Genomic DNA, 9,891 nt, shown 5'->3' with positions numbered 1-9,891 from the left:
ATCTTTTTCTACCCAGAAACTCTTCCTAACCTATATAACTCTACACATTGTTTAGATTTTTACTTAAATGTCACCTGCTGTGAATTATCCTTTGACCACCCTTCCCCTCTGCCACCACACACCCACACCTCTCTCTGCAAGCTGCTGTAAGGTTTAGGCAAGAGGTAACAGGTATATATCTCAGCCAGTCTAATAGACTGTGGTATGTGTTATTGAAATAAGTAATAACGAGCTAGAATTATAACCTGTCTTTGTAAAGTGAGTACTTACATCACAACTGTGAGGACCGATGAAAAGTGCATAAAATACCTAAATTGTAAAGCCAATATATGTCATCTATTACTCATTCACATATGTTTATAAAGTATGAACTACTTGATATGTATTGTGGCAGACACTAGGGCTTGGGAAATTAATGTAATGTAAACAGTTAAAGTATAACTTATAGAATCAGTGTCCAAAGCATAACAAGATATATACCAGGAATACTTGGTGAAATTAGTTAACCTGATTAAGATTCAAAGCATGGACAACATTTGGGTTGAGACATGGAGAGGCAGGATTTTACAAGGAAGGATTCTTCAGGGAGACAGGACAGTATGTGCAAGAACTGGGGCATGAAAGGGTATGAATTATCTTGCGTGGTACACACAATTTAGTGTAAATTGAAGCATGAGACTAAAACAAGGAAATGAGAGATGAAACTAGTCAGGGAGATGGAATGTCTTTTATCCTGGGCAAAGTAACACAACTTTCTCCTACTGATCATCTTTGAATAATTTTCAGGACAGTGGTATTATCAAATTCACAGTTTCAGTGAGGTCATTATGGCAGCCGTGTGGAGAATGGAATTCAGGGATCAAAACTGGAGTCAAGGTACTGGTAATGAGGCCATCTCACAACACTCCCAATGTGAAGTGATGAAGCTGAACAGAAGGCAGTGGGAGTTAAGATGGACAGATCTTACCCTGGGGATGTTAGAAATGTAGAACGGACATGATTTGATGTTAAAAGGCATTTGGAAGGATCTACAGGAATTTAACTAGAAAACTGGGAGGATAAAACCAAGATAGAGATCTTGAAAGAGTATTAAATTTTAAGTGGAAAGATGGGGATCTACTGGGTTGGTTAAAATTTATCACTAACTTCTCACAGGATTTGGAAAAACAAATGAGATACGCTTTCAAGTGTGTAGAGAGGCAAATGAGAATGGAAAAGCTGGACTCCAAAGAAATATGCATAATGCTCTTACCACACAAACGAAGCAACAGGTTTTAGTGTGACTGCAACTGCAGAAAATTCGAGTCCTGGAGTGACTTGACTAGTATTTTTCCATCCTGGTGACTCAGAGCTAAAGATGGCGCCTGTGGCAAAAATTAGAACGTGGGAGGGGGCACTGGGTGTTGCAGAAGATGACCTTTTGGGGGTTGCTGTTCTGTTTTAAACACACAGTTATCTCACTATAACTGAGATAACTCAGCACCAGATGAATCGTGGATAATTTTTTCCCCTAAGATTTGATCTGTGGTACAATTCTGTATTCTCCACGCTTAGAAGAATGTTTCATTTCGTGGGCACGATCGCGTGGGGGAGGGTGGTGGTGGTGGTGGGCTGACAAGTGTATTTCTTTGCATCATTCATGTTGCTTTGCCTTGGCGGGTTCCACGACAGCCTTCGTCTGGCTTTGCCCCCTCCCGTTTTTCCCAGAGCGGGCTACAGTTCTGAAGAGCAGAGAGCTTCTTCCGGGTGACAGAAGCTCCGAGAAGCACCTGCGTATTCCCAGGGTCCCTTCCCGCTCCAGGGAGAACGGATTCTTTCTCTTTCGTGGCCCGCGCGGGCCCGAGGAGTCCAGCGCGCGGCCCCCGAGCGCGCTCCCCACCGCAGTCTGAGGGCGCGCGCGCGCCGCCTCCGCCTGCGCCACACAGCAGCGCCTCCGGGCCCCCGAGAAGGCGGCGCGGGGGCGGGGCTTCGGGAGGGGCGGGGCCACGGAGGGGCGCCGAGGCCCGGCCGAGGTCCAAAAGGAGAGCAGGGCCCGCATCGGTTGTCATGGGGACGGCGGCGTAGGCAGGCGCTGACGTCGGCTGGAGCCGCGCTGCCCGCACTGCGGCACCCGGCGGGTGCTCAGAGCTTGGGAGGCTGGCGGTGGGGGTGCCTGGGTGGCTACCTCACTCCCAGCCCGCCCCGCAAGGTCCGGGCGGTGGCTCCCTAGGGACCCGCTGTCGGCAGCTCTGCGCCCTCTTCTGTGTGAGTACCCTGCAGGCCTGGTGGTGGCGGGATCCCGGGCCCCGGGAACTCGGCCTGCCCTGCCCTCTCTGGGGACTGCAGCGTGGAGGGCTGCTCCGATCCTAGGGCGTGGGGCGGTGGGCCCAGCAGGGCGGACGGGGGCGGCGATGCGCCACTGCAGTCTGACCCGCCCAGCGCCGCGGAGTGGAGAGATGTGGTTTTGAGAGTTAACCTCTACGTACTTAACTTTTCTTCTCCTGTTCCTGGGCGGATCTTCTCCGGAGCGTTGAGCGTGTTGTACTGAAAGAGTGAATGCAATCTTTGCCTTTGCTATTCCTGATTCTGGTTTAACAGCATTTAAATCAGATGCGCACTAAGTACATTTATTTCCTTTTAGGGTGTCATCTTGGTGCTGAATCTTGAACCTGTGAAATGCCTTCTTAATTACATCCGAGAAAAGGTGATCGATCTGTTACGTTTCTAAGAGTCTACTTACATTAATAGGGTCATTTCAATATGTATACAAATAGAAGAAAACGTATGCTGTTTAGGAATCCCTCCCAAATGGCTGTGCTATTTTTCAACATTACTGTAAGAACATCTACTGACTGGAGTATATGACTTTTCCTTCTTCTGAGAAAAGGATGCTAACAGTTTTTTCACCTGTTGCATTTATGATTGCTGTTACTGCTTGGGTCTTATGGAAGATTGCTTGGTATGAGGACTCTGCGAAGTTAAAAAATATATATGAAAGAAATTCAAATGCCCCAAATTTTTAATCGTATTTATAATCTTACATATTTATAAAGACTATCTTGATTTATTGATTGAATATGTATACAGGTTTTTGTTTCCTTTTTTCCCCGTGCTGTAAAATTCAGTTAAGGAGTGAATCATCCAAGCCTCTGCCTGTTTTTTCCTTCATCTTTAGTCATTTATTGGCTGATAATGAGGTGTTTAGAGAAAAAATAAAATGAGATGAAATGTAACGCAGTTTGTTTTCCTATTTTGTATTCATATCTCTTAGCAAGTCCTGCTAAAGGGATTGTGAGAGAGAAGTTTTTAAATATAATGACGTATATGAAGTTCACAGATGTCCTTTTAAGTTTGACCTTAATTTTTCTGGGTGATCTTACTTATCAAATATCAGTCATTATTAAAGTATTTGCTATAGTACACATTACCGTTTAGAGATGATTATTTCTGTAGTGTATCATTGAATAATATTAGTGTTTACTAATGGATTGTACATTAGACTATTAAATAATAGTAAATAATGTAAATACATAATTATGTTTTGTCTATCACATAATTGTCTATTTTTAATACTGTAATAATCACATAAAGTAATGGGCCATCCATTGTGCTGGTCACTTTTCCTTTTCAGTATTTCCTTTTCTCCTTATAATAAAGTAGGTGCCATTTTCATTTCCCAGGCAAAAAAAAAAAAAAAACAAGCCTTAGTGAGATTAAGTGGCTTGCCCAAAGCCATACATTCAGTAATTATCAAAACAAGAACTTATGCCTGACTCATTTTGACCCTATTACTGCCCCACCCCCTTTTAAAATGGGAATACATAGATGAAGAGAGCATAGGCATAGCCTTCCCACAAGCTAATAGTTTGGTTGGGGAGGAGTGGGTAGTTTATCAGAGTGAAAATTCAGGAAGCAGAAGGAGGAATGAAGATCAAGGCACTGCGGGAGCATGGTGTAGACCACTTCTTTCTTGAAACTCTTTTTTTTCCTTTGGTTACTTCTCCCAGTTTTTCATTATCTGCCTGATGTCTTTTAGTTTATTTTGTGGGCCCAGAATTTTCTTTTCAGCATTTTTTCTTGCAACCGTCACAAATATAAATAATGCCCAAATTTTCATCCTCTGTCTTGTCACTGAATTGCTATATTCTGTTGTCTACTAAACGTAAATGGATTATATGTATATGTATTTCCATCCTTACACATACCCACATACACTATGTATATATATATGTATACAGTAATAATAGCTATCATTTTTGAAGAGCTTGCCATACTCTAGGCATTGTGCTAAGTGTTTTACTTGCATATTCTTATTTAATCTTTATAGTACCCTATAAGTCATTTATTACTATTATTCTCTTTTGAAAGATGAGGAATTGAGGTCCACAGAGTTTAATCTACTGACAGGTAGAACCAGGAATCTGACAATAGAGCCAGCGCTTGTAGCTGCTTAATACCCATCAGATATCAGCCCAACATGTCCCACCAAGTTCATTGAGTGTCTCTATAAGAAATATCTATTATAATTCTAGCGAATGTTGTTGATGTTTGTTCTGAGGCACTCTTTTAGCCTTTTAATCATTTAACTCTTAACAACAGTCCTCTGAATAGTTGTCGTCAGACTGACTTTACAGATGAGGAAACAAATTGCCCAGCCTATACAAGTAACTGTGGGAGATTACAGTAATTCCAGGACTTGTGTTTTAAACAACTCCACTGCCGATGCTGCTGCTGCTAAGTCGCTTCAGTCGCGTCCGACTCTGTGCGACCCCATAGACGGCAGCGCACCACGCTCCGCCGTCCCTGGGATTCTCCAGGCAAGAACACTGGAGTGGGTTGCCATTTCCTTCTCCAATGAGTGAAAGTGAAAAGTGAAAGTGAAGTCGCTCAGTCGTGTCCGACTCTTCACAACCCCATGGACTGCAGCCTACCAGGCTCCTCCATCCATGGGATTTTCCAGGCAAGAGTACTGGAGTGGGGTGCCATTGCCTTCTCATAAACAACTCCACTATACTTGCCTATACTGTGCTGTACTCCAATTAATAATACTACTGGTCTAATTATTCAAGTTTGAAAACCATGAGAATCGTCCTTGACTCTTTGTTCTCTTTAGGAGTTTTTATTTCATCTGTCTAAAATGTCATAAATTTTCTGCTCAGGATAAAACAAAAGAAGTAAGCCTTTCTTGATGGCTCAGAGTCATAGTTCAGCTGTCTTCCTGATTCTTAAATCACTATGAAGTGCCAGTCCCTCAGTTGTGTCCGACTCTTTGTGACTCTCTGTAGCCCCACCAGCTCCTCTGTTTCTGGAGTTCTCCAGGCAAGAATACTGGGGTGGGTTGCCATTTCCTACTCCAGGGGATCATCCCCCAGGGATTGAACCCAGGTCTCCTGCATTGCAGGCAGATTCTTTACTGTCTGCCCCACCAGGGAATCACTGTGGAATACTTCTAAGTATTAAATCTTTATTTGCTTTCTATTTTTTCCTATTTATGTGCTGCCAGGTCTCAGTTAGTGATGTAGTTGGCTTTGCGGCCTCTCTCTTTTCTCTAATCTGGGGTAGATTGGAAAGATGATCAGGCTTACTCGACCTAAATCATCTATAAAGAATTAACACTGGTTCATATCAATAAGGAGTAGGAGGTTTTACTCTGTGGATTTAATGATGTCTGTTTTGTCTGTGTACTGGATAGTTGTTACAGAAGTTAACTCACATAATTAGTTTATTTGTATAAGCATTCTTTTTAGCATTTCTTAGCAGACTTTTCTGTCCAAAGTACCACTAATACTAAAGGAACATGAATGTGGATCTCTGGGTATCTAGAATCTTAACTGATAACTGTTGAGCCAAAAAAAAAAAAAAAAATTTTTAAGTCTTCAGTTTTATTCTTAAAAATGTATGCACATTATGTTCCAGTGTGAGAACTGATGTTTTAGACACCCTCATCTTTTAAAAAATTGGAAATTTAAGAATATATATACTGAGTTTATCCATGTTTTAGGTACACAATGATACACAGCCAGGTATTGATCTGAGAAGATGGAATGAATGCTTGTGCTAACCTTCTGTTGCAGCAGTATTTTCAGTGGCAGACACAGAAATATTTAAATTCATTATCTGTGAATGTACCACCCAGAAGTATACTTTACTAGTGCAATAATACATGCGCTTGGGAAAATCAGTCGTGATACAGAGTTTGGTTTCTCAGAAGTACATTGAAATGTCCATTTATTTACTTAAAATACTTTAGGGTTAGTGTTAGTTGCTCAGTCGTGTCCGACGCTGCGACCTCATGGACTGTAACCTACCACGCTCCTCTGTCCGTGGAATTCTCCAGGTAAGAATACTGAAGTGGGTTGCCATTCCCTTCTCAGGGGATGTTCTTGACCCAGGGATCAAACCGGGGTCTCTCACATTGCAGGCAGATTATTTACCATCTGAGCTACCAGGAAAGCCCAAATACTTTAAAAGCATACTAAGTTAGATGCTTGTTGCCTTTCAATAATTTAAAAAATTTTTTTCTCAATATATACATATTTTACTCAATTTTGATCCAATTTGCTTCACTTTAAGACTAAATTGATTTAGATGTATTTAAGTTGTTTGTATAAGATGGGGATAAGAGAACTTAGTTTTATTTTTAACCTGTTGAGATAGTGGACAATCACATAATGTTGCATGGAGAATATTCTATAACTTTTATTTGGAAAATCCATTTTACAAATAAATCTCTTTGTTTTAATAGGATCCTGACTGAATCAGTGCTTTATACTATCACTCAATACTCTCCATAAAGCTGAGATATGCCCACTGGTAAGATTTCTATGAAATTTTTTATATGAAGTGCATATTATTTACTTTAAAGTTTGGATTATTTTAAGGGATTCTTTAACCAATTAAGGAGTAAAGTAGATATCAACCAAATATAAAATTTATAGATACTTCATAGTTTGATATTTCTTTCTGTGAAATGTTGGTAATTAAGGCTAATATGTATTCAGTGGCTGGCAATTTGGGACTCAGCTGGGCAGAGTAAATAACACATGGTTAGTTTTTATTTTTTATTATCAAATGGATATTTGACTTTAAAGTAGACTTTGGTGAACTTTTTCCTAAAAGGCAAGCTAGTAAATATTGTAGGTTTGGTCTCTGCTACAACTACTCAACTCTGCCATAGAAGCACAGAGGCAGCCATGATAATTCTTAACAGAGTGGGTATGACTGTGTTTCAATAAAACTTTATTTATTAAAACAGTCGACTGTCCTGCAGGTAGTTTCCCAATACCTGCCCTGGGGCATTCATTCATTCAGCATTTATTTGAAACATGTTTGAGTACTTACCCTGTGCTAGACCCCATAATAATAGCTAGGGTCGTCATTATGAACTATTGGGTATAGTGGGAGAATCACAGTATATTTATATACACATATATATATAGGTATACAAATAATTATACAAATTCAAGCTGGGTTAAGAGCTGTGATGGAAAAAAGTCTGCAATGTGAGAAATGGAGAAATATAGATGAGGTTGTCAGGAAATGTTCCACTTTAGAGGCAACATTTAAAAACAGGCATATTAACCCCAGCCAGGTGTGAGGAGTTAGAAGACGTCTGCACAGGGTAGAGGCAGCTTTATGTGGGAAATTGCCTGTTTTGGCAGAAGAGCTAAAAAAGAAAAAAAGGTATGTCTGGCTAGAATGTAGGAATGTCAGGGGCTGTTTTTTTTAATTGAAGCCGTAGAGGTAGAAACAGGCCAGGAAATGAGAACCACATAGGGCACGTGAACGACTTGCTTTATTTTGTTCCAAGTGAACTGGGAAACTCACAGTCTTAAGCAAGGACTAGCCTGATATGATTTATGTTTAAAAGAGGAAAGCAACTTTCAGCTTTTAATATTTGTTGAAGACTTGATTGTTGGCCAGTCAAGCGTTAGTCATTTTTCATGAAAAAGTGATCTTTGACTTAGGATTATTCTGACTTTACACATAAGGAGAATGAAGTTTAGAGATGTTAAGTGACTTGTTTTAAGGCCACATAACTAACAGTGGCAGATGCTGTGTGCATGGTAAGTAACAAGTTAACTTAGCAAAGGAAACTTTTGGAGGGAGTAGCCCAAAAGATAAGTGAGGTGTCAGTGAGTTTGATGTCACCAAGTCCGAAAGAAAGGTTGTTTAAGAAAGGACTCATCAACTGTTTTAATTAAAGCAGGTATTTGTGAGGCTGTGGGGTTTTATTTCTTATCATGATGTATGTGATAGTAGAGTTGCAGAGAAAATGACATGAGTCATTATCATTTGTAGTTGAGAGTGAAGCTAAAGTGAAGACCAAAGTTCGCTTTGAGGAGTTGCTGAAGGCCCACAATGATCTAATACGTGAAAGAAAAAAACTGAAGAAAAAAATTGTCCAATCTGGAGAAAAAATCTCAGTGAGTAATTCATCATTTGGTAATGTTGACTTGAATATCTGCATAAAACCGAGAGTTTCTAAGGAACTTCGGAAATTAAAAACCGCAAAATGGTCAATCACATGGTAAAACAAAGCTTGCCTTCTAATCAGCCTCACTGTTGGAGTATTGAGTTCTCTAGTGCTGTCCTGCAAGAATACAGACCAACTGGTTGAAGTGACCAGGGATGCCAGGGAAATGCAAACTAGCCGTATTACACGGTCTTGCAGAAAACCCTGATTTTTAACCCAGAATTGTGAAGAATTTAGAAAGTAATATCTTATTTCAGATATGTAATGGCTTATCTTCGTATAGAGTTCTTCATCTGATTCTACCCAACAGAACCAGGGGAAATCAATGGAATCTTAAAGAAAGAGTGACCGTTTTGTAGTTCAGGTACACTTTCAAATGATAGAATTTTTTGGTATAACCCTTGAAGGGATTGAAAATACAGAACTCAAAGAAATACTAAACGAGTCAGAAATTAACTACAACCTGATTCGGGTGTTAGAGTCTGTAATAGTATCCCAGTTAAGGCACTATTTGCTCTTCAAACCTGTCTCGCTATTTCCCTTTGTGTTTCCATTTCATACACTCCTTTGACTGTAATCTCTGTGTAATCACACACACACACAAGCACAACTAAGTAACTTCATGCAAGTTCTGGTAATTGGTACTTGCATGTTCTGGTAATTGATAAAAGGAATACACATGTTCCTTTAACAGGAGTTTTATAAGTTATATGCATCCTATGTTTTACTTGGAGCATATTCTAACCTAGTCTGTATTTTGTCATGAGACCTCTTCATTTTAGTGTTCTGCCTGGAAGCCATCAGTGTAATAATCATATTCTTGAGTGAAACAAAAAAAAGTATTGACCTTGGCTAGGATCCAGCCGCGTGCATGTAAGGAGTTCCTAGTACCCCAGTGTACTACACTGCATACAAAATAAGAACCACTGAGAGAATGGAGCAGATTAGGTCTGCCCTAGTGGATGTGGCCCTAAGATAGAACATGCTGCTTTTGTTGTATGGTAGGGAATAGTGGCATATGGACAGTGAACATTGCTTACTGGTATATGCCCTCACCTTGAGGAAAGTGGTATACATTTGGCAAACCAGAAAGAACCCTGGACGCAACTACAGAATATTTTTATGGACTCAGACCAAGTGGAAATCATACTTCCTCTCTCTGTCAGAACTGGGCTTTGTGAGCTTGAACAAGGTACAGTTTAAGCCAGGGATGCTAAATTAAATGCATAACCAGAAAATAGGCAGAAGATGTGTTCACTTATCTAAGATCCAGTTTAGGTGTTGGGGATACCTAAGGGATAGGTCATTAAAAGTAATTTACTCAGTCTCTTTTGGCACACACCAGGCCATCCGCAGTCTCTCTTAATTTAAAGATAAAAGTATTTAGGAAGAATTTTTCAGCCGGACAGAAGCAGATTATTCCTAGAAAGCAAAAA

The 9,891-nt window shown here is 40.3% G+C and overlaps 1 protein-coding gene across 7 annotated transcripts in view; it reads left to right on the top strand.

Annotated features, from left to right (window-relative positions):
- Window positions 1-1,992: 1,992 nt before the first annotated feature.
- Window positions 1,993-9,891, top strand: part of AHI1 (Abelson helper integration site 1) — a 210,341-nt gene continuing 202,442 nt past the window's right edge. For 3 of the 7 annotated variants that reach the window (XR_009690710.1, XM_061130460.1, XM_061130458.1), the window contains exons 1-4: window positions 1,993-2,244; window positions 2,621-2,683; window positions 6,725-6,792; window positions 8,281-8,405. Coding sequence is in view for 4 of the 7 variants with exons in the window: in XM_061130460.1 (XP_060986443.1) it covers window positions 6,783-6,792; window positions 8,281-8,405 (135 nt within the window). In the remaining 3 variants the exon portion in view is untranslated. Of the gene's footprint in view, window positions 2,245-2,620; window positions 2,684-6,229; window positions 6,317-6,724; window positions 6,793-8,279; window positions 8,406-9,891 lie in introns of those variants that run through there. The other 4 variants (XM_061130457.1, XM_061130459.1, XR_009690711.1 and 1 more) reach the window with 3 other exon arrangements.

The sequence above is a fragment of the Dama dama genome, chromosome 26 (genome assembly GCF_033118175.1).
Source record: "Dama dama isolate Ldn47 chromosome 26, ASM3311817v1, whole genome shotgun sequence".
Taxonomy (NCBI): Eukaryota; Metazoa; Chordata; class Mammalia; order Artiodactyla; family Cervidae; genus Dama; species Dama dama.
Note: the sequence above shows the minus strand (reverse complement) of the source record. Positions and strands in the feature narration are given on the sequence as shown.